Here is a 25,593-nt window from a genome sequence, read left to right as displayed (position 1 = left end):
ATTTATAAATTATTAGTGAAAATATTCTTTATTACCATTCAAAAAGTTCTTCATATTTATAGCACTTTCGTCAAAAGAAACCAAGTGTAACTAAGATATTTCTTAGAACTCATACATGGAAAGTATTACTATTTTAGGCCAGGCATGATGGCTCATGTTTGTAATCCCAGCACTTTGAGAGGCTGAGACAGGTAGATCACTTGAGGTCAGGAGTTCGAGGCCAGTCTACTGGCCTCAACATGGCAAAACCGTCTCTACAAAAAATACAAAAATTAGCCAGGTGTGGTAGTGCATGCCTGTAGTCCCAGCTGCTCAGGAGGGAGAGGTTGCAGTGAGTCAAGACCGTGCCACTACACTTCAGCCTGGGCAACAGAGTAAGACTCTGTCTCCAAAAAAAAAGAAAGAGAAAGTTGTATTACCATTTTAATTATTTATAACTTAGAGTAACTTAGTTCCAATGAAGGAGGAAAAAGCCAGGTAATTATTATTCTTTGCAAAATATATTATATAATTAAATAACTGTGATTTATCAGTTAATCTCCTGGTGTTTAGAGAAGACTGAAGTTCTGCTACTCAAAGTTATAAATTTATAAGGTAAGAATTTGGAGGGAAAAAAAGCTCTTGTCCTATCTGTCACAGAGAACTACGATTTCAGATCTTCACATAAGTAAACTTACAGAGGTCAACTATGCATTTTTACTTAAAACAGATGAAATCTATTATCAGGTATAAAATTTGTAAAAGTTGGCCGGGTGTGGTGGCTAACACCTGTAATCCTAGCACTTTGGGAGGCTGAGGCAGGCGGATCAGTTGAGGCCAGGAATTTGAGACCAACCTGGCTAACATGCAGAAACTTTGTCTCTACTAAAAAAAAAAAAAAAAAAAAAAAAATTTAGCCTGGTGTGGTGTGGCATGTCTGTAATCTCAGCCGCGCCTGGGAGGCTGAGGCAGGAGAATCGCTGGAAACCCAGGAGGTAGAGGCTGCAGTGAGCTGACGTCATACCACTGCACTCCAGCCTGGGCAACAGAGCGAGACTCTGTCTCAAGAAAAAAAAAAAAAATTGTAAAATATGTCACCCACACATTAATTCAGTAGATGTTATTAAATAATAGATTTTTTTCTGTAAAGTCTGCATTCTTTGTCAATCCTAATATATTTTCATACTTATTATTACTTAAAAGGAATGATAACATAAGATGCATATTAGAAGGAAATTAAGAAAAAAATCCCCACAAGTCCTAGAGGACATTTGCTAAAGTTAATGTTTCTTAGTTTCTTCTGACTGCTCCATTTAATGATGATGTTCATGAAATAAACATCACATTTGAAGACTACAAAATACAGTCTGTATCCATTATTTTAGTGATAATAATATGACTACACAATGTTAAGTTAAATTTGGCTTGAGGCTGTCTCTGTATCTTGAGTTCTATGTAAGGAATTGCAACCTAACTTAGGAGTACGTAAGCAAACGGAAAACATTATCTTAGGAGTATAATAAACAGCTACTCTTAGCTAATGACAAGCAGTCAACTGAGCAGACCGGGTCCAAATAAGGCAAACACCTAGCTGTAACTAATCAAGCTATTTCTGTACTTTATTTGGTAGTTCTGTCTATAAATATTCACTGGCCACTGCTGCACAGAAGAGATTCGTGAAACTCCTCTGGTTCTGAGTGCTACCCAATTCATGAATCCTTTTTTGTTCAAACAAACTCTTGTAAATTTAGTTTGTCTAGTTTTCTTTTCTTTTTTTTTGAGATGGAGTCTTGCTCTGTTGCCCAGGCTGGAGTGCAGTGGCACGATCTTGGCTCACTGCAAGCTCTGCCTCCCGGGTTCACGCCATTCTCCTGCCTCAGCCTCCCGAGTAACTGGGACTACAGGCGCCCATCACCACACCTGGCTAATTTTTTGTATTTTTAGTAGAGATGGGGTTTCACCGTGTTAGTCAGGATGGTCTTGATCTCCTGACCTTGTGATCCACCCACCTCTGCCTCCCAAAGTGCTGGGATTACAGGCGTGAGCCACCGCACCCAGCCTAGTTTTTCTTTTAACAAGAGTGTATTTTTTATAAGTGGTATATTTTTATAAAAATCCTTTTGTATAAATTGCTAGATGTACACAGAACACCATATTTAGTAAATTAGCAATTAACTTAGGAGTATTTAAGTGAAAATAATCAAATACAAAACTAACCGTGAGAACTTCAAAATCTTGAGGGCTTCTTCTCCTTTCTTTCCCTCCCTGTTTTTTCTCATTGCCCTCCAATAGCTTCTGTAGTTCTAGCAGCTTCTTTTCTTTTTCTAAAACATTTTTTTCTGCAATTTCTACTTGTTCTTTTCCTAAAATCAAACTAGTATGCATTTCAACAAGCTGGCTTTCTAATTCTGATATTCTCAAGGTTAATGCTGATATATTTGACCCTGACTCATCTTCTCTTAGTTGATTTAAATTCTGAATATTTGTTCTTTCAGGTTCTGATGAAATTGTTTGATTATCTTGACAGAACTTTGCATATTCCTGAACTGCCTCAAGTTGGATTTGACTCACAAGAGCAGCAGCCACTTTTTCTTCAAGTATTTTCTGTAGATTTACAATCTTCTTCTGAAGCATTTCTATTTCAGACTGGCCTTGTTCTTGCATGTCTTTTATTTGTTTATAACACTGGGTAAGTTCTAAGTCCTTTGCACTAACAGTGCTCTCAAGTTGTAGCAACCTTGTTTCCAAATTAATTATGGAACCTTTGCCATTTTCTTCAAAAGATTTGAGGTATGTCTGATTTTCTAAGGATTTAAGAGCATCCTCTGTAAGGACTACTTCCAGTTCAGGTTTGTCTTTGCTCAGATCATCTATGGCCCTGTTAACACTTTTCTCTGGTATACTTTCAATCTTTTCCATACTTTCACGTTCTCTCTTTAAGCTGAATAATTCCTGTGTTAGCTGATACATTTTAAAATTGGTTTCTTTAAGTATATTTTTCGTGAAGGTCATTTCTTCATTAGTGGTTTCTACTTGCTGTTCCAAGGCCAGCTTTTCAGCTATAACCATATCCAATTGATGTTTTAAACTGTCTGCTTCTTCTGGGAGGGAATGAGCATCCACTAGTGTCTTCTGTCCAATATTTGCCAATTCCTGTTGAAGTTTTTCAATCACTTCATTGAGCTGCTCTATTTCTTCTTCTCTATTTCTCTTCACACATTCTTGATCACTCATCAAACATTCTATTTGGGTTTCAAGATCCCTTATCAGTTCATTTTTTTCTTCAATAACCTATTAATTAATGAAAAAGGTAACATACATAATATATATGTATTTATATTTTGAAAATTTTACTTTATTTTAGGGCAGTACCTCAAAGAGATGATCACACACAAAAATAATATACTACTTCTCAGACATACTACCTTAATTTCATTATAGACCAATATCTCCCCCATCATATCAAACAAGGCCCAGAAAGTTCTGTTAAGTATAATGTAATATAAGCTTTTAGTTGCTGATTCCCTATTAGGAAATGGAAAAGGATGAAGTAAGGAAATAAAGTCTACAACCGATGGGACCAAAGGTAATTACCTTACTTAACTCATATTAAATATTAGAATTTATAACAGATTTGGTTAGAATAATATGATAAAATCTAAGTCACAGAGCCTTTCTGAAAAACATTAAAATCTTATGACAATATTAGGAGGGGAGAAAAATACATATAAATTATTAAGCCAATGTGTCTTTGCTTTTCTTTTTTTTGTTTCTTTTTGAGACAGGGTCTCACTCTGTCACCCAGGCTGGTGTGCAGTGGCATGATCATGGCTCACGGCAGCTGCGACTACAGGTGGTATGCCACCATGTCCAGTTAATTTTCATATTTTTTGTAGAGGCAAAGTTTCACCATGTTGCCCAGGCTGGTCTTGAACTTCTGGGCCCAAGCAATCCGCCCACCTAGGCTTCCTAAAGTATAAAGATTACAGGTGTGAGCCACTGTGCCTGGCCACCAATGTATCTTAATAAATTAAAATTAATGAATCAAAAGAGAAGTGGGCCAGGTGGCTCATGCCTGCAATTCCAGCACTTTGGGAGGCTGAGGTAGGTGGATCACCTGACATCAGGAGTTAGAGACCAGCCTGGTCAACATGGTGAAACCCCATCTCTATTAAAAATACAAAAATTAGCCAGGTGGGGTGGTGGGTGCCTGTAATCCCAGCTACTCAGGAGGCTGAGGCAGGAGAATTGCTTGAACCTAGGAGGCGGAGGTTGTAGTGAGTCGAGGTTGTGCCACTGGACTTCAGCCTAGGCGACAGAGTGAGACTCCATCTCAAAATAAATGAAATAGAATAAAATAAAATTGGTTTGTTTTTTAAATTCAATGGGGAGCAACATTATAACCATTTAGCCCTTTAAAACTCTGGCTCATATTAATTTCATAATCAATTTTAAATGAGTATACCTTGTTATCTGTCGTAATTTTAAGTTGCTGCTGGAGTTTCATAATTTGTTCATTTAATTGGTCAATTTCTACCTCTTTTTCCTGTATTATTTGGGCAAATTTCCCAAATAGTACATGTTGGTCTTGAGTAGACACAGCATCAGATTCCTTTATGGCAAGTCCCAGTTTCTCCATGTCATCCTAGGAACAAAAAAAATTATCACAGTTGGAATAATCATTACATAGCATTTTCAGACCATAATTACAAAAGAAAACAGAGCCTATAATGTACAAATGAATACAATCAGAGATACCATATGGTTATTGTAAATCAATATTCTTAAACTATTTTGATAAATGATCCCAAAATTTTCATTTATGATGAATTCAAATGTTCAGGTTGGGCTGAAAATAAGTTCTATGCAAATGTGTCTGCCTGTTAATGTCCCTCTGTTGAGTATTATTTAACAGCTGGATTTACCGAATGCTTAATAAAGCAATATAGGGACCAGGTGTGGTGGCTCACGCCTGTAATCCCAGAACTTTGGGAGGCCAAGGCAGGCAGATCATGAGGTCAGGAGATCGAGAGCATCCTGGCTAACACGGAGAAACCTCATCTCTACTGAAAATACAAAAATTAGCCAGGCATGGTGGCACACGCCTGTAGTCCCAGTTACTCGGGAGGCTGAGGCAGGAGAATTGCTTGAACCTGGGAGGCAGAGCTTGCAGTGAGCCGAGATCACACCATTGCACTCCAGCCTGGGTGACAGAGTGAGACTCAGTCTCAAAAAAAAAAAAAAATAATAATAATAATAATAATAAAGCAATATAGGACTGAAACTATGACTTATTTACAGATAAAAGTTTTTCTAAACTAATTACCTTAAATAATTTGTTTTCTTGTTCAAGTTCTTGTAGGCGGGTAGTAGATTCCTTTTTCTGTATTTCTAATTGCATATGTAATTGTTGAACTTCTTCATTCTTATTTTCCAGTTCTTCTCTAAACTGTTCTAATTGCTCTTCTAAGTTTGTAATCTTTAATATCAAAATTATCAAAAGAGAAAAGATGTTTATACAAATGTTTATCAAGATAAAATGAAGAGTGTTATATTTGCTTTACAAAGTATGCATGCTTAAAACATGAATCATAAGAATAAAAGAATGTGGTTTTTCTAAGCCAGGTATAACCTGTGTTACCTGTGTGGTTCCTAGACATGCTCAAACTGGCCACCCTTAAACTATCCTATGCAAAGCAGAGAGGAAACCTTCTGAGAAAGGATAAAAGGAGCCATTTCCTACCTAAGTATCTTCTCCTGAAGCACAAAGGAGTCATAGGAGGAAGGGAAAGAATCCACATATTAAATCTTAGTTTATGTTACATTTATTTGCTATCAAAAGGCCTAGAAAACCTGTAGAATTGTTTTGTTAGCCACCGTATAAGACTAACTGAATTTAGTCCAAAAATATCTAATTAACTCACTAAAAGGCCTGGCTGCCATGTGGCTTGTTAAGCAGAAGGAAGCCAAGATAGAAACTAAGACCAAGAGATCCTTAGGTCTGATTTACAAAAACCTTAGAGAAAATGAATTACACAATTCAGGAGAAAATTAGATAGCTCCTATAGGTAGGACAACAGAAATTTATTTAATCATTTTGAGGATGGATTATCAATAATGGTAAAGCAACTGCTTTTTGATGGTTAGAGACTGAAATGAATGATGATTATTAAGAATTAGTTATTTGTGGGGGAAAGAGAGATCAGACTGTTACTGTGTCTATGTAGAAAGAAGAAGACATAAGAAACTCCATTTTGTTCTGTACTAAGAAAAATTCTTCTGCCTTGAGATGCTGTTAATCTGTAACCCTAGCCCCAACCCTGTGCTCGCAGAAGCATGTGCTGTGTTGACTCAAGGTTTAATGGATTTAGGGCTGTGCAGGATGTGCTTTGTTAAAAATGTGTTTGCAGGCAGTATGCTTGGTAAAACTCATTGCCATTCTCCAGTCTCGAGTACCCAGGGACACAATGCAATGCGGAAAGCTGCAGGGACCTCTGCCCAAGAAAGGCTGGGTATTGTCCAAGGTTTCTCCCCACTGAGACAGCCTGAGATATGGCCTCATGGGAAGGGAAAGACCTGATGGTTCCCCAGCCCGACACCCATGAAGGGTCTGTGCTGAAGAGGATTAGTGAAAGAGGAAGGCCTCTTTGCAGTTGAGATAAGAGGAAGGCATCTGTCTCCTGCTTGTCCCTGGGAATGGAATAAAATCCGATCATACATTCTATTTACTGAGATAGGAGAAAACCGCCTTATGGCTGGACGTGAGACATGCTGGCAGTAATACTGCTCTTTACTGCACTGAGACGCTTGTGTAAAGTCAAACATAAATCTGGCCTACATGCACATCAAGGCACAGCACCTTTCCTTAAACTTATTTATGACACAGAGACCTTCGCTCACACGTTTTCCTGCTGACCCTCTCCCCACCATTACCCTATAGTCCTGCCACATCCCCTTCATCGAGATAGTAGAGATAGTGATCAATAAATACTAAGGGAACTCAGAGACCAGTGCCGGCGTGGGTCCTCTGTATGCTGAGCGCTGGTCCCCTGGGCCCATTGTTGTTTCTCTATACTTTGTCTCTGTGTCTTATTTCTTTTCTCAGTCTCTCATCCCACCTGATGAGAAATACCCACAGGTGTGGAGGGGCTGGCCCCCTTCAGTTATTTTTATGTTTAAAAATTGGTTTTGATTGAGGACAGTAACATTCATTTAGCTCACTGGTTTGTTGCTACTTAATACAAAGTGAATGAATGATTTCCAAATGTGTATTTACCTCATGATCAAAACTGCTGATCAAAAAGCAAACTAAGATGCAGGAGCATCTCTGTTATCTAAGGCAACAGAGCCTGTCCTCAGCAGCACTTAGTGACAAGTGGCTCAGAAAGCAGCCTATAAATCATTTACTGCCTTAGAAACTGAAAGAGGGCATTGCTGATTACACACTAACAAATCACATACTGAGAACCATATCTGAACAATGAAAAATTCTTAAAAATCAGTTAGCTTAGCATTTCCTAAACAGTATCAATAATAGTAGTAATAGCCATCACTTGTAAAGAGTTTACAGCTAAGCACTGTACAAAGTGCTTTATATGTATTATTTCTTAAAACCCTGTAACAACCTTATGAGATCTGTTCTGAGTATCCCCATTTTAGAGATGAGGATGGATGTCACAGAGAGGAGTAATTTGCTTTGAGGCCACATGGTGAATATGTGGAGAAGCCAGCTTTTGAACCTGGGAGTTTATCTCTGAATCTTCCACTCTAAACTATCACTTATCCTGCTTCTAATAACTAATATCTAAGACTTACACTTAAAAATTCTTCTGTAACACTGGTTATTAAACTCAGTAGACACTGAAATACATTTAATGAGTCAACATAATTATCAGGTTGTTGAAAACTGTAATGATTATATCTTCTTCAAAGTGATCTAACATAGTACTTACAACTATTCCTACATTTCTGTAACTACTCTGATGACAAGGTATTATTTTAAAATCAACACATAAATAGTTATTTAAGTTCAAATTGCAGCCCTACCTCATATGAAATTTCCTTTTTTTATACAACAGTTTATGACCAAACTGTTAACTTTGTGACATGAAGCCTTCCTATTCAAAGTGTGGTCTCAAGAGCAGTAGAGTTGGCCTCATGTGGGAGCATGTTGGGTGTGCAAAATGCCATGTCACACCCCAGACTTGTGTTTTATTTTATTTTTTTAACTTTTGACTCGTTTTATTGTTTTACAGTAATCAGATAGGAAATGAACTCTATTATATATTCCTTTTTAATCTTTTAAAAAAAATTATAAGTTCTGGGATACATGTGCAGGATGCACAGGTTTATTACATAGGTATACACGTGCCATCGTGGTTTGCTGCACCCATCAATCTGTCATCTACATTAGGTATTTCTCCTAATGCTACCCCCCCCGCCTTAGCTCCTCACCACCTGAAAGGCCCCAGTGTCTGATGTTCCCCTCTCTCTGTCCATGTATTCTCATTGTTCAGCTCCCACTTATGAGTGAGAACATGTGGTGTTTGGTTTTCTGTTCCCATGTTAGTTTGCTGAGAATGATGGTTTCCAGCTTCATCCATGTCCCTGCAAAGGACATGAACCCATCCTTTTTTATGGCTGCATAGTATTCCATGGTGTATATGTGCCACACTTTCTTTATCCAGTCTATCATTGATGGGCATGTGAGTTGGTTCCAAGTCTTTGCTATTGTGAACAGTGCTGCAATAAACATATGTGTGCATGTGTCTTTATAGTAGAATGATTTATAATCCTTTGGGTATATACCCAGTAATGGGATTGCTAGGTCAAAAGGTATTTCTGGTTCTAGATCCTTGAGGAATCGCCACACTGTCTTCTACAATGGTTGAACTAATTTACACTCCCACCAACAGTGTAAAGGCATTCCTATTTCTCCACATCCTCTCCAGCATCTGTTGTTTCCTCTTTAATGATCGCCATTCTAACTGGCATGAGATGGTATCTCATTGTGGTTTTGATTTGCATTTCTCTAATGACCAGTGATGATGAGCTTTTCTTCATATGTTTGTTGGTCACACAAACGTCTTCTTTTGAGAAGTATCTGTTCATATCCTTTGTCCACTTTTTGATGGGGTTGTTTTTTTCTTGTAAATTTGTTTGAGTTCTTTGTAGATTCTGGATATTAGCCGTTTGTCAGATGGATAGATTGCAAAAATTCTCTCCCATTCGGTAGGCTGCCTGTTCATTCTGATGATAGTTTCTTTTGCTGTGCAGAAGCTCTTTCATTTAATTAGATCCCATTTGTCAATTTTGGCTTTTGTTGTCATTGCTTTTGGTTTTTAAGTCATGAAGTCTTCGCCCATGCCTATGTCTTGAATGGTATTGTCTAGGTTTTCTCCTAGGGTTTTTATGGTTTTAGGTCTTAGTCTTTAATCCGTCTGGAGTTAATTTTTGTATAAGACTTGTGTTTTAACAAGATCTCTGGATGATTCGCATGTGCATTGAAGTTTGAAATGCACTGGTCTAAAGCACTAACTTTCCTATTCTAAGTAGCTGAAGTTCAGGCATCATATCAGAGACTTCAAGTCCCCCAAATGACACTATGGGACATTCTTTCCTCTTATTCAGTCAGCCTCTAGTTTAGCACCAGGAAGCTCTCTTATTATTGAGCCTATAACCACCCACAACCAGAAGAATATTAAGATTTAAAAACAGAGGCTGGTAAATATTTGTTTTAATCTTGTTTATCTAATAATTGAAATTAATGTTTGGATTAATTTGCATCTATTTTTGTTTTCTTTTTTTTTTTTTTGAGATGGAGTCTTGCTCTGTCACCCAGGCTGGAGTGCAGTGACAGGATCTTGGCTCAATGCAAGCTCCACCTCCCGGGTTCACACCATTCTCCTGCTTTGGCCTCCCGAGTAGCTGGGACTATAGGCGCCCGCCACCACGCCTGGCTTTGTTTGTTTGTATTTTTAGTAGAGATGGGCTTTCACTGTGTTAGCCAGGATGGTCTCGATCTCCTGACCTAGTAATCCACCCGCCTCAGCCTCGCAAAGTGCAGGGATTACAGACATGAGCCACCGCGCCTGGCCTGTTTTCTCTTTTAAAAAGTATTTTTATCTCTTTCAAATGTACATATGTCTCCTTAATTACACAGTAGATTCCTTGATGTCCAGTGCTGGTTTTACAACTGGATACTGGTGCTACACATACATTAAGAGCTCACTAAATGTTGAATGGCAGTCTAATATTTCTCATCAACAAGACAAAACAGGCCCCAATGCTTTGGCAGTATAGTATCACAAGGGCTTCAGACTCACAGAAACCTGAGAGGAACTCCTTTTCAACCACTTAAGGTGTGACCATGATCAAGTTATTTAACCTCTTTTAAGGCTCAGTTTACACATCTGTAAAACGGAGATAACAGAGCCTGTCCTGGGGAAGAGAGTAAGTATTAATGGTAAAAGGGCATTTAAAATACTTAGTACTGTCTAATTACAGAGGCCAACAAAATTAACTATTATTATTTATTATTGCTAACTGTAAGCTAGATCTCGTTAGCTCTACAGAGAGCTGAAACCTATTGAATGTATCTTTTTCTAAAATCCTAATCCTTTCCCCATTTACTACCTCCTCCTATAATTCTAAAACTCCTTTCTTTTGCAGTTTTCTTCTCTTTTTATTCATCCTGCATTTCTAAATTTCTAATAGACTTAAAAAATGTTTTATACAAATTTAGGCTCTGAGAGTAAAGTATCTCAAATACGATGATACATAGGGACATCTTATTTTTATACTCCATCAGATATCTAAAAGCATTTGCCTAGTTTCTAGGGAAAAAATGCTTAAGAGGTTATTTTCAATAAAAGACATTTTAACTCTTATATTCCTGTCTCTCAGTCTCCAGTTACCGGCAGGTGAATGGGTTTTGATAAAGTACTTGTTACTGTTATTAGGGTCAGCTGTCAATTTAACCTCTTACTCATTGACTGTTTCTCTCCTTATCTGTAAAAAACATTAGTCGGTTGACAGATGCCCTCTAAAGTTTCTCATAGTTTTGAACAACTATGATTCTAAGTAAAAGGTAGACAGTTATTAGATACTTAATTCAAGATAGCAGTGCTATGTTATATTCAAAAGATAATAAAAACATAAAATCAGTAAGGTTAATCAACTATCCACAGTCAACTATCATTGCTTTGGGTACAGTTTAGAAGGTCTGTCTTTTTAGGTAACATATAATTACTTTACTCAGTTTAAGGGAAATCTTTAAATGTTAACTCTTTGAAACACAGAAATAGTTACTTATAAACAAAAGTGCTCCCCACCTCCCACAGAAAAATCAAAAATCAAAATAAATAAGAGCCTCTCAGATAAACATTACTCAGTATTATGTGATAGTGAGAAAATAATCCTTCTTATGGAAATGATTTCAACTATAGTCACTTACATAGATGCCTTTTTTCTCCTCTAATCTACAAGTTTTCTGAGCTACAGTTTTAGCTGATATTGAAATCATTCTTATATTTTTCAAAGCAGCTTAAGTTCATAACTATTTGTTAAAATATAGTAAGTGTCCTGAGAATATTAGAGACAAAAATGTAATTTAAAAAATTTTAAACCTTTTAAATGATAAGATATAGCTAGACAATGTAGAGTAGGATATGTTTTTAAAAAACTATTTGTAGACAAAGGCTTAAGTAAGTTATACATTAGGAAGCTGAAGTTACCACTGTTCTGAAAGTAAAGTTTTAGTTTTTTGGAAGAAGGGGCAGAGAAACAAAGGAGAACTTTATATAATTGTTTTACTATTAAAGCAATTTACTATTACTCTTTTGTTTTAAGAACATATTCTGTATATTGTAAAATAGCACTATAATCTCCCGGGGCAATACAATACTAATTAAAAAAAACATACAGCAAAGCAGCAATAATTCAGTATCTATTCTATGGTTATGAGAAAACGGATATTGCCTTTTGTCCTAACACTACTATGTCTCTCCACCCTCTACACGCCTGCTAAGTTGGCCTTCTTCCTGTTCCTCCGAACTTCGTCCTGCTTCGAGGCCTTTACACTGGTTATTCCATCTGGAGCACTCTTCTTTCCCATCAGCTTACTCACATGTTTACTGCCTTGTTCAAGGTCAATTTTGGCACTGGGCTGACAAACAGCCTCGACTGTGGTTTTAGATCATAAACTCCATTCAGTTCAAATAATATTTTCAAGGTAACTGATTTAAAATAATTCAAACCACACTGTGTCATTTAAAAATAAACTCCTTACCTCTTTTTCCTTTCTGTCTATGGCATCTCGCTCAGCCTGCAGTTGTACTTCTAGGGACAATTCTGGTTTAGCTTCTATAGCTCCAAACTGTTTTCGGTCCTCTACCTTTAAATATGTAAAAATTTTCTCAAAATTTCATAAATTAAATCCTGATTATCCAGTTTTATTTTTTCCTTTTTTTTTTTTTTTTTTTTTGAGAAGCAGCAATCCTGTTTCTCCAATTAGAAGTAGAAAGTGTACTTCTAATTAGTGAATAATTAAAAAGTTGGTCAGGTACAGTGGCTCACGCCTGTAATCCTGGCACTTGGGAAGCTGAGGCAGGTGGATCACCTGAGGTTGGGAGTTTGAGGCCAGCCTGACCAAAATGGAGAAACCCCATCCCTACTAAAAATACAAAATCAGCTGGGTGTGGTGGCTCATGCCTGTAATCCCAGCAACTTGGGAGGCTGAGGCAGAGCAATCGCTTGAACCCTGGAGGCGGAGGTAGTGGTGAGCTGAGGTTGCACCATTACACTCCAGACTGGGCAACAAGGGTGAAACTATGTCTCAAAAAAACAAAACAACAACAACAACAAAAAACTCTTCCCTTCTCAGGACGAAGACATGCAAGCAACATTTGGAAATAAGAACAAACAGAAATGGTTATGATATCAACAGAGACATAAACATATTATGTAATAATACCTACAAGAAGTTGATAATTTAAGAGCATTCTTCATTAAAACACTTAATAAAGTTAGCCCAAATAAAATGCCACACCTTTTGAAAAGTATCTGCACTCACAAGTAGTGCCTGCTCCAGTTCTCTCACTCTGAACTCCAGTTTCTCTATTTCTTCATTCCTTTCCTGTATATCCCTTTGAAGCTGCTCTTTAGAGAGCAAAAGCTCACTGCATTTGTCTGTTTTTTCTTTCAGATGATTTGTTAACTGTTCAACCTGAAATATAAGAGGCAAAAAATTTAATTAAAAAAAATTTCAGCAAGCTAGTTAGTATACGTTGAGTTACCTCTCATTTTGGATATCTACAATCCAAAATGCCACAAAATCTGAAACTTTTTTGTTTGTCTGTTTAACAAATGGAGTCTTATTATGTTGCCCAGGCTGGAATGCAGTGGCTATTTACAGGCACGATCATCATGCACTACAGCCTCAAACTCCTGGGCTCAAGCAATCTTGCATCAGCCTCCTGAGTACCTGGGACTACAGATGCACACCAACAAGCCTAGGTCAAAATCTGAAACTTTTTGAGCACTGATATCATGCTCAAAGGAAATGCTCATTGGAGCATTTCACATTTCAAATTAGGCTGCTGAATAGGTAAGTATGATGCAAATATTACAAAATTCAAAATATCTGAAATCTGAAACACTTCTCTCAAGCATTTTAAAGAATATTCAATGCATATAAAACATATCTTCATTTCAAAAATTTTTTTCCAAAAAGCATTTTAAAATGTTATGCTAATTTCACTTTGTATAAAGATAGCAACTGTTGTCTTCAACAAAGGTGACATTTTACAAGTTGAAAAAATTAAGCAACGCTAGTAGATCACAAATAATATTGCTTTCAAGTAATCCTTTTAAAAAAGTTCTTTCTCTTAAGACTAAGACTTTCTCCACCTAGGAAGAGGGGAAAAATGCATTTTTCATAAGGCTGAATTATCTAATGGCACAACCACACTAAATCCTAATAAAGATGACAAATTTGCAGAGTACTGATTTACTCTTGTATGAGATAAAATGACCTAAATAAATATTTTATGGACTATATTTTGAAAACAGTCATTGGGAAAGCTTTTTCAATCTATACATTCCGTCAGCCCAGGAAAGAGATAAGGATGAAGGGGAGTGAGAGGGATCTGCGCATCTTGAAGGTTTCCCTAAGTGTCTCTAGTCTTCGTTTCTCCTTTAACCAAAATAATGATGTGTGCCAAGACCTATTCCCTAAGAATAATAATGGAGATCCCTTCAAGTGAATGGTTCTGTGACAGAAGAATAAGGAAGGATTAGTAGTACTGTAAGGAAAGTGAGGAAGGAAAGCTTACTTTAAAAAAAGCAACATGTGATGGTAAGAAATAAAGTAATTCTACCTTTTCTTTTCAGTGAAATATTCTGAGGACATTATCTAAAAAACGACAGTTATTTCTCAGAACACTAAAAGAATGCAAGCTTAACTATAATTTCAGGTTCAAGGATGATAGCAACAAAGCCACTGATACGTGCAGTTGGTTTTAAAGAGAAAAAGAAAAAAAAGGAAAAAAAAGTTGCTGAGGAGAAACTTTAATAATAATAAATTGATTAAGATTTGGAGTAAGGTAAAAAAAAAAAGGCAACAATGTAGGTACAATAAAATGGTGCAACAGTTAGAAAAAAAAAATCAAACATGCACATCTTTGTTAGTTTCTTAAAAGTTTCAGGAGTGAAGCAGGCCAACCTTTCAAGTAAAAGAAAACGACATAATAGGAAATGACAACTTAAATATTCTTTGAACTACAATAAATGACTACTTTTTTTTTTTTTTTTTTGAGACGTAGTCTTGCTCTGTCTCCCAGGCTGGAGTGCAGTGGCTCCATCTCGGCTCACTGTAAGCTCCGCCTCCCGGGTTCACGCCATTCTCCTGCCTCAGCCTCCCGAGTAGCTGGGACTACAGGCGCCCACCACCGCGCCCGGCTTATTTTTTGCATTTTTTTAGGAGAGACAGGGTTTCACCGTGTTAGCCAGGATGGTCTCGATCTCCTGACCTTGTGATCCGCCCGCCTCGGCCTCCCAAAGTGCTGGGATTACAGGCGTGAGCCACCGCGCCCGGTCCCTAAATGACTACTTTTTAAAAGCCGAAAATATGTTTGTTAGAAATAGGGCAATAACTAGAAACTGTGGAGACTGATAACTTTTGTACTACTCTAGTAGATAACATTTTATTACAAGGAGTTTATAGGCACTCTGTACTTCTTTGGTTTTCTTTTAAGAGAAATGAAATCCACTAAACTGTTCAGAAATTACATTCGAAATAAAAATTGTTTTCAGAAATAATACTAAAGTGTTCACTATGTGCCGGCTCAACACTCCTAGGATGTGGGTGCTATTATGATCTCTATTTTAGAAATGAATTAACAGAGATTTCAGAGGTTAACTGACTTAGTTATTATTGTCATTACCTAGTAAATGGCAGAGCCATGATACAAACTGGGATTGCCTTACCCTAAACACAATGTCTTTATCACCATGACAAGCCATCTTTAGGTATTCATACAGTGAATCCTCTCTCATTTATGTAGCATTCATTTGGTAAATGTGGAGTTTTGACTATGTTTCTATGAGGAAAATAGGTAGTTGGGGTGAAAAAGGAGAAGCAGGAGACTGGTTAAGAGGCTACCACAGTGATCCAGGCAAACAAATGACAACTGGGATTTAGGAAGATGAACAAAAGTGCAAAGAACAGAAAGATGTAGTGCAATCTGACCCATCAATGGGTTGGAAGTAGGGGTTGAGAAAAAGAGGGGAATCAAGGCTGATTCTAGTTCTCAGCAATGGGGCAGGTTAGAAGGAACAGAATTTACTGAGATGAAGAAGGAAAATGTTTTATGCTTGTCTTTCTCTGGTTGTGGCTAATCAGGAATCAAGACTCTCTTTTGGACATGTTAATTTTGAGACATCTAAGCAGAGACAGAGTAGGCACTGGATATCCAATTCTGGAGCTTAACAGAGATGTCACAGATGAAAATACAGACGTGGAGTCATTTATATATGACTGCCTGGGAAGAGGCTACAAATAGGAAATAAAAAGCAGGCCCAAGTGTAAGTTTTGGGGCACTCCATCATTTATGTTGGGTAGGAAAAGGAGAAACAAAGACTAGAGGAGAGAGACGAGCGGAGTAGGTGTGTCACAGAAACCAAGAGAAGGAAGTATTTATGGCAGAAGGCTGCAATAAATGCCTCCGAATGGTTGAGTAGGATGGAGACAGAGTTGGATATTAGCTATAGCTGTCAGGCTCTGGGTCACCTTCACAAGAACAATTTAAATGGAGTAGAAGGTATAACCCTACTGAGAAACAAGGGTTGGATACTTCACTGGAGTGGACTAATAACAGAATAGGAAATGGGAAAGTAAAGAGTGAACAGAGATAACTCTTTTGGTCACTTTTGTTAGGAATGGGAATAAAGAAATTGTAAAACAGAGTTTATTTAATTGGGAAAGACATAAGCAGATGGAAATGATTCCAAATTTCAATACCAACAATTTTTAGGGTTAATTACCTTCTCTTGCTTAAGTAATATTAAGTTTTCTGATTTTGAAGATTTACATACAACAGAAAGAATCCACTTTTAAGTTTTTAATGATATGCATCTTATTTTACACTTGATACAAATTACTGTAAAGTGGGCAATGTCAGTAAAGTTCTTACCTCTCTAGTTTGATGCTCACTGATAGGCTGGAATCGAGGAACAACCTTAAGTTGCTGTTCTAGTTTCTGTATTTCCTGTTGGAATACATCTCTCTCATGTTCTCTATCAATGGCTTGCTCCTAAAAGTTTAATAATAATAATAATAACAGTAGCTGAAGAAACAGTATTTAGTGAAGCTATTATTTCTTACTTCCCCTTTAGACACATGTTAGTTTTGTTTGAAGACAAAGGACTGATGGTTATGGAATATCCCAAACCACAAAAGTTTTAAAAGATAACATTTAATTTTAATTTTAATTAATTAATTTATTTTTTGAGACAGAGTCTCGCTCTGCCGCCCAGGCTGGAGTGCAGTGGTGCAAACTTGGCTCACTGAAAGCTCTGCCTCCCGGGTTCACGCCATTCTCCTGCCTCAGCCTCCCGATGGCGCCCGCCATCACGCCTGGCTACTTTTTTTTTGTATTTTTTAGTAGAGACGGGGTTTCACTGTGTTAGACAGGATGGTCTCGATCTCCTGACCTCATGATCCGCCTGCCTTGGCCTCCCAAAGTGCTGGGATTACAGATGTGAGCCACCGCACCCAGCCAACATTTTATTTTTTATATGCCATATAACCTATTTGGGCTCCTCAACAAAAATTCAAGTATTAATATCTAAATATTATTTGAAGTATATTTCTTTTTTTATTCAAGTAATATTAAATACAGGATGAAAAAATATTCACCTTAAAATGAATTTCCTTTTTTGGAACAAAGGAGGAATTCCACTGGTTAGTTTAGCCATTAAACAAAATAAATAAAACAAATTGTTTGGTAAGTCAGTTTCTTAAATCCTAATCTAGGTTTTATGCCTAAAGTTATAAAATGAGTAAGAATCTGATTCTCTGATCTATGAAGAGAATATCAGGTTTAAGTGAAATCTCAAAGGAAAAAAATGTGAAATTAGAGATTTAACATCTTTTTGGAAGAGAGTAATGGCAGCATGACCACTGTTCCAGGCCCATTTCCAACAGCCACACTGTTACCTGTGTGTATCTTTTACAGGTGAAGCAGTGGTGGCCCATTATCTCTTTGCCTATCTTACCCTGTGGTTAAATAAAAAACTAGAATAAGCTTCTGATCTGAATTTGGAAACGTAAACTAGTGTGGCTTATTCACAATTTTTATTATGTATAATTCAATACATAATAAAATGTACTGATTTTAATTCTGAGTGCCGTACAATAAAAATTATTGGAGTCTTAAATTGGAATAGTACTTTTTGATCAATTAGCAGAATCGACACCTAATAAAACAATGAAAAACTAATTCAACAGTCTTTTCATGATTTAAAATTCATAGCCTCGTATACTAGCAAATAACATTCTATTGAGAAAAATCAATATTCAACTTGAGAATACTTACATCTAAAAATTTTCTCATTTTTTCTAATTGCTTTTCCAATGCTTGGTTTTGCTGTCTTAAATCCATTAGTTCAGCATTTTTTTCTTGTTCCAGCTCTATAAACCTACTGACTTGTTCTTCCACATCTATTTCTAGAGCTTTCACTTGTTTTTGTAGGTCATCACGTACTTTTTCAGCTTGACATTGTACTTCTAGTTTTTCCTTCATTAATTTTTCTGTCTCCTGTAGTAATTCTGTACATTAATACAAAGTATACTGAATTAAATAATAATTAATGATGTTATGATAATGAAATCCTTGATAACTATGTCCAAATTTTACCTTCATGAAATAAAAGGCTGAGAATAATTTTAAATACACATGAAAGTAAATATTCTCTTATGAAAATATCAAAATTATATTAAAATACTTCTATATAAGTAAACAAGCTATTAATAAAATTATACAGAATTAACAAAAATATGTCCTGTCACTAAAAATAATATTTTTTGTGAAAACAACATAGCAAATGACCAAAAAAAATCTATCTTTACTATTGGGTAAAGAACAAAGTCCAATTAAATTCAAGCACAGAAAAAAACTCACTGCTTTCTTCACCTCAGGCAAAAAGCAATTCATTCCAAACCCATAAAGTCAATTTTATTTGCATACACAATAAACATGAAGATCAAACACTGTAAATCTTTAACCAAGGCAAGTCTAAGAGTTACAGAAATATAAATACAGCTATAATTGAAATTTCCTGTTAGTCTTACTCCTTATTAGATCCATATTCCTGAGTTGCTTTTGCATGGTCACATGTATGTGAATCAAGGAAAAACTGACATTTATGAGAGGCAGTATGGTGTAGTGCTTAAGAACAGACTGTAGACTCAACCTAGCTCAGCAACTTATCTCCCATGTGACAATTACAATGATGTCCTTTAGTTTCCTTATATGTAAACTGAGAATATTATTATTACTGATTTCTTAGAGTTATTTTGGCATTAAATGAGTGAATATATGTAAAGAAGAGTGTCTGAGGTATGGTAAGCACTATGTGTTAGCTATTATTATTAATATAACAGTTTATATAGTAAAAATAAAACAATCTTCTAATGAAGAAAATGGAAAGAACATATCCCTAGGGTCTTTAAATTAACTGGTATGCCAACATTGTACTCAGGACTAGGAATCTCTAGAAAACAGCTTTCCTTTTAAAACAATACTAATATTAGATGTTAATACAAAAATAAATCAACCAGAAAGTCTCTTATTAAATTTTATTGATCTTTTGCTACCATCATCTTACATACTTCCTGATTTAGAAGGAACATTTTAAAAACTCAAAGATTGAAAGAGTTTAATATATTTATTAAATGTTTTCTTAAAAAAATCAAACTGGCTGGGTACGGTGGCTCACACCTGTAATCCCAGCACTTTGGGAGGCCGAGGTGGGCGGATCACCTGAGGCCAGAAGATCAAGACCAGCCTGGCCAACATGGTGAAACCCCGTCTCTACTAAAAGTACAAAAAATTAGCCAGGCGTGGTGGCTCCCACCTGTAGTCTCAGTTACTCAGGAGGCTGGGGTGGAAGTGAGCTGAGATCATACCACTGAACTCTAGCCTGGGCAACTGAGCAAGACTCCATCTCAAAAACAAACAAAAAAAAATCAAAATGGTTTTAAGCTCTATGCAAAAACAGACATCATAAGATGATGGTCAATATGAATCTCAGACGTTAATTTCAATGAAAATTTGTACTTTTATCGTAAGAAAAGTTTTTTTGTTGTTAAAAACTGTAAGTATGAAACAACAGCAACACTGCAAAACTAGAGATGTTAGTTGGCTGAAAATCCAGAGGTCACCCACATTTTGGAGTTTCAAGTCTACCACCCAAACACTGCCCATGCAATTGTATACACACACCTGCTCCCGCTGCTGCATCGACTGCAGCATCTACTAGTCCTAGGAGAATAGAGAAAAACAACAAAAAAAGACACAACAAAAATATAATTTATATGTCTCCCACTTCCTAAAATGGGACAATGCACATGCACACACACGTATCAAAAGCAAGAGTTGAAGACACTGATTATCACTGGTAATATTTTGAGAAGTTCCAGTATTTCTTGAATATTTTGCATGACATATACTTTCCACATTAAAAATTCCAAACTAAACCTGTTTAATTAATTTGAGCAGCTGGAAGAAACTTAACTATATTACAAAAATGTATGCTGTATTTCTAAACTGATAAAATGAAATAAGTGAAAAATTAAAGCATTTAAAAATCCAACTGCATGTGTAACATAAAAGAGGACATGGTAAACAGGATTTAAGGTTCCATCGTTACAAAGACTGACATTTACTGCTAAACAAACTTTCACTTCAAGATATTACTTAATTTCTTATTTAATGAAAAATGAAAGGTTACTTATACATTTAAGTATTATTTGAATTCCTACTTAGATTAAACTAGATGTCAGCCTACCAGCCACTGACCTTTTTAAATCTACTCTGCTTGCAAGTCAAAAATCCCCTCCACCTGCTCATTACTAGTGCCAGATCAGTGCTTTTAGATATTTAATCCAAGTATACATTTTTGCTGCCTCTCTGCTATTAGAACTAAACCTTATACAATTTTAAAAATATCCTGCCTCATTATTTGGAGCTTTCTCTTGAAGCAGAAGTCTGAGGATAAATGAAGAACTATCTTTTCCTGTTAACATCTGCCTAAGGAAAAAGAAAAAGACAAAGGGAAAAAAAAAAAAAAACCGAATTCCACGATTGGCTAATGAGACATTTATCTATAAGGTAGATTTGCTTATAATTTTTCAAATCTCTCCATAAAATATATGAATAATGGCACTGAAAGAGGAAAAAAGCCACCTTAAGCCTTTGAAGAATATAAATAAAATCAGAGGAATGTTTCATACAAATTCTGAAAATACATACGTTGTTCAACTGGGCCTGCCTCTGCTTTCATAGCTTCTTTTTGTCTGGACAGTAATTCTCTTTCTTCTTGGATCTGCTGTTGCTCTGCCTCCAATTCTTGCAATCTGTTACTTGCACATAACAACTCCTGCTCAAGACGATCTATTATATCAGTTTTTTCCTGAATTTGCCTTTCAAAAAGAGTTTTTTCATCTGCATAGCCATCAATGACACCTATAAAATAAAATTAACAGAAAATAGAACTATTATTCATTTCAGATTCAACCACTAGGTTTTAATATAAACAACAAAAGGTGTACTGTTAGCAAAACTTTCCATCATTCCAACCTATTAAAAGTCTTGAATGAATTTGCTGCTCATCACAACAACTATCAACCTTTAATAGGGTATGGTCAATGCAGACATTTCCTTGTTTACCATTGTGCATAAACATGATATTTCTCTGAATTTTCTAATACTTTGCCATACTAAAGTATCACATCACGTAGGTGTAACTCACTTTATTAAACAGATATAAACAATAAGTTTCTGAAAAGCTTAATACAAATTAGATGCTTGTGAACTGAATCACATTTTGAAAATTAGAAAGTTGGTATTTTAAGTAATTTTAGAAGGCCAATACCCATAACAGCAGAGAAGAATTAAAAAGAGCATAGGGCTTTAGAGATTCAAAGCCTGGAATCACCATTTAATGGTAATGGTGCCCTTTAACAATTTAATAACATCTTTTAGCTTCAGTTTCCTCATCTTTAAATTACAAAGGTTGTCTTAAGATGGTGTGATTATGGTAACAAGTCACCACCATCCTTTTTGGTATTTTCTGAAATTATTAATATTTTCTGTAAATCTATAAATTCTTTTTATAATTAAATATATATATAGTTTTAAAAATTGCTTGGAGGAACTTTGAAGATAAACCACAAGTACTTTTTAATGGTCACTCTGAATTAGATTGATGGCTTCCAAACCTGGCTATGCATCAAAAGTCTCTATTTTAAGACTGAAATTTCTGTACCCTTAGTTGTCAATGGCAAATTGCTCACCCTCAGCCTTACTGAGCTCCACAGCTAGCTGTTCTCTGGCCCTGGACTCCTCATGAAGGCGCTCTCGAAGTTCCTCTTGGCACTTAAGGGACTCTGTTGCTTCTTGTTTCTGTCTAAATGACTCACGCATCAACTCTGTCTGTGTAACTTTCGCATGTTCAAGCTAAACAAAGAGGGAAACAATACATAAAAGAAAATAAAGTGTGGAAATACTAGTTTCGTTCCCCATTAAAGCTGGAAAAAAGGGGGATTTTAAAATAAAGATATACTACTGAATTGTAGTCATTTAGATATTGCCAGTGCATGCTAAGATTAGCAGGCAGGATAAATCAGAGGAGACATGTATATTGGCTGTGCACAACTTTCTGTAAAGTGACATATTCTAGCTTTACTGAACAAAAGAATATGCTTCTTTTGGATATAAACCACTTTAAATCAATGGCTGTGTAGTTTATCATATAAAAGAAGATATAAAATTAACAAAGCACAGGCATTTATTGTATTTGCCAAAGAATTTTATGTAGCTATATGGTCTATGATAAACTTTCTTTTACATTTAGTATTTATGGATTGTGACTCCTACAGTATCTGTTGTATACTGTGGGGGACTAATAATACACGATTAATACAGTGGCATCAATTAACAAAACCATAGTGGCACAACAAAATGAAATTATATTTATAATCCACGTACTTATTAACTAAAAGCTTTGTATTTCTGTCCATTTGTGAAACATCTAAAGCTCCTATGAATATTCAGCTTATTTTCAAAACCTTACAATACAGAGACATTAACCATAAGCACAGAGTCCTTAAAATACTACCAATAGCACATACTGATTATATTCTTAAACAATTTTTTAAGATGATAGGAGGCTTAAGGCCAAAGCTCTCTTGATCACTGCTAGTAAATGAGCTGTGTGAAATTGCAGAAAAGTACTGTCTCTGCCTTAGTTTTCTGAGCTTTTGAATATCAGTACCTGCTTATCTGTTATTACTGAAACAATTACATGGGAAAAAATTGAACTCAAATGTTTCTAGTATTTAGTCCAAAAATTTTAACAAAAAATCATCACATAATATTAATAACAGGCTCACAGTAAAGTCATAAGAATTTGTAAATTTATATATAAAGTACTTTGTGCATTAAAAAGATATTACTACATTTTAAGCTTAAAATATGATCAAATGTAGTGGTTTCTAATTTATAGACACATATCGAAAATGTATTACAAAATCATGGTAACATTAAATAATACTTTATTGTTAAAGACTTCTGCTTTTCACATCCAAGCAGCATTTGTCATAGCAAATGGATTTTAGAGTAACTATAGCTTTTGATGGCCACTCTAAATCAATTTCCAAAATATCCAGTATGCGATTATTCTTGTTTTAATAGGATATTTCAAATATCACTTATAACATATTTAAAATTAATATGAATACACATACAAGACTCATAATAGAAAATTAATCATACATTCTAAATTATAAATTATTTCCTAAAATACCCATAATATGTTATCTCAAAAGGAATATTTTTACTTTTAGTTGGCAAGAGTTTTTCCTTTAAGCGTGGATAACTAATATCATTAATTTTTATTATAAAGACACATAATAAAGTATGAACTAATTTATACACAACTACTTCCTGAATTTACAGTCACAATCCATATTTTAAAAACATATCAATTGCTTTTATATACACGTAAGTCATTTTTTTCTGTTCATTACATAATGACTATCTAGTAAATACACATGACTAAAAAGGATATGCATTTTTTTTCCTTTTTCAAATTTACTATAGGGATACAACAAAGGATTTACAACAAAATAAATGCTTGCTTTAGGTAAGTAAATTAAATAAGTTTTTGCTTCTATGTTCTACTTCTTGACAAGATTTAACCAGGCTTATAATCCATTTAAATATTTATCATAAAACCACAAGAAAAACTTCAGTTTTATAAAATAAAACAAAAAAGTTGGAACAATCAAATATAGTAAATCTAGCAAAAAAATTTCATTTATTACAGCAGATGAGATTTATACTTTATCGGGAGATAAGAGACACCCTTCAAATGTTCATCCAAATACTTAATATTTAAAGAATCTTCTTCCATTCAGTTAAGAGTATGTTTATTTCTAATATCTAAACAATATGAAGTATATAAAATTTAATACTCAATATTTCCAAAATATTTAAGAAACTTATAATTACATTAAAAGTACATGTAAAGTATCAGTTAATATTCTGTCACTTTAATATAAAAGTTGCAAAAGAGGTAACAAAACTATTCTGAAAACCATTTGGCTTGTTAAATATTAACTAGTACAGGATAAAGCTATGAAAGTCATAAAAAGTGCTGAATAACTTTTAGTTATACTGAATAACTTGTAGTGAACCTGAAATACTAAATATTCAAGCCTCTTTATGCTAAACACTTATCCTTAACAATGTTTATAAAATATATTTCCTATAAAAAGCAGAAAGGGGTCTTGTTTCACAAGATTAGGAGGCATATTAAAAACAAAAAGTAAGTTCCTTAGGTTGTTAAGAATATTAAAATTAGAACCCAAGCTTCCTTTTTTCCTTGTCTGGAACAGCCAATATATCATGATTGTAAATATTTCCTAATTGCTCAATGACAATTCACTTAGCTGTTTTATAAGTATCACAATACCCAGTCTCTCAAATATAATAATTATTCCATTCTTATTCAGGATGGGCATCACAAACATAAAAAAGCAAGAATCTTAAGGAAAAGCAAGATCTTTTTAAACAACCTGCCTGGCATTGGAGAAATGTAATATTATCTCATTCTGCTTTCTGTAATTAAAAACATAGCCAAGTTGGAACTCAGACCAAATTTAGCCCTTAAACACATCTAGGATGAATGAACAGTAACACATCAAACAAGGTTCTATCCCATTTAGCATTAATATAGACACTGAAAATTTAATTTCTCACTATAGTGTTTAAATGAATATTTTTATACTTACTGAATAAGGAGGGGTAGGCAGTGAAATTTTAGAAATAAGCTTTAATATATGCCCGTTTCTTTTATGAATAAAATGGAAAATAGAAGTATTAACAATTACTGAGTTATTTTCATCCAAATGTTCACATAGAGGAAAAGGATGTGGTAAAGGCACGCGAGACTCAACCTCATAAATGTCTTCATCTTGCTCTTCTAACCATGAGCCACTGAGTTTGACAGTTGCCAAATAGGTGCTATAAGAATCCATCTCAGAAGATACAGCTGCCAAGCTTCCTAATTTGCTTTCTCAGTTTTCTAGTACATTAAAAAGTTCTTTTTAGTTTATCAAGATCTATCATAGCAGTATAAAAATTTCCTTTTTTAGCACTACCAAATAAACATTATAAAATTAATTCATACAACTGCACAATAAAAGGAAGGGAAAGTCCAAGAAAAAAAACTAAAAATCTAAAAAAACTTAGATCTTCATCCCCCCCCTCAAAAAAACCCACACTAAAACAAAAACCAAAAAACAACAAAAAACAAAAAGCACGCAAACAA

The 25,593-nt window shown here is 35.2% G+C and overlaps 1 protein-coding gene across 1 annotated transcript in view; it reads right to left on the bottom strand.

The window, feature by feature from the left end:
- AKAP9 (A-kinase anchoring protein 9) overlaps positions 1-25,593 on the bottom strand; it is a 177,421-nt gene that overhangs the window by 28,397 nt on the left and 123,431 nt on the right. The window contains 9 exon segments of the mRNA XM_030932036.1: positions 2,197-3,270; positions 4,445-4,624; positions 5,306-5,458; positions 12,269-12,373; positions 13,052-13,204; positions 16,671-16,790; positions 18,075-18,307; positions 21,012-21,224; positions 22,055-22,217. Coding sequence (XP_030787896.1) covers positions 2,197-3,270; positions 4,445-4,624; positions 5,306-5,458; positions 12,269-12,373; positions 13,052-13,204; positions 16,671-16,790; positions 18,075-18,307; positions 21,012-21,224; positions 22,055-22,217 — 2,394 coding nt within the window.

This window comes from Rhinopithecus roxellana, chromosome 6, assembly GCF_007565055.1.
Source record: "Rhinopithecus roxellana isolate Shanxi Qingling chromosome 6, ASM756505v1, whole genome shotgun sequence".
Taxonomy (NCBI): Eukaryota; Metazoa; Chordata; class Mammalia; order Primates; family Cercopithecidae; genus Rhinopithecus; species Rhinopithecus roxellana.
Note: the sequence above shows the minus strand (reverse complement) of the source record. Positions and strands in the feature narration are given on the sequence as shown.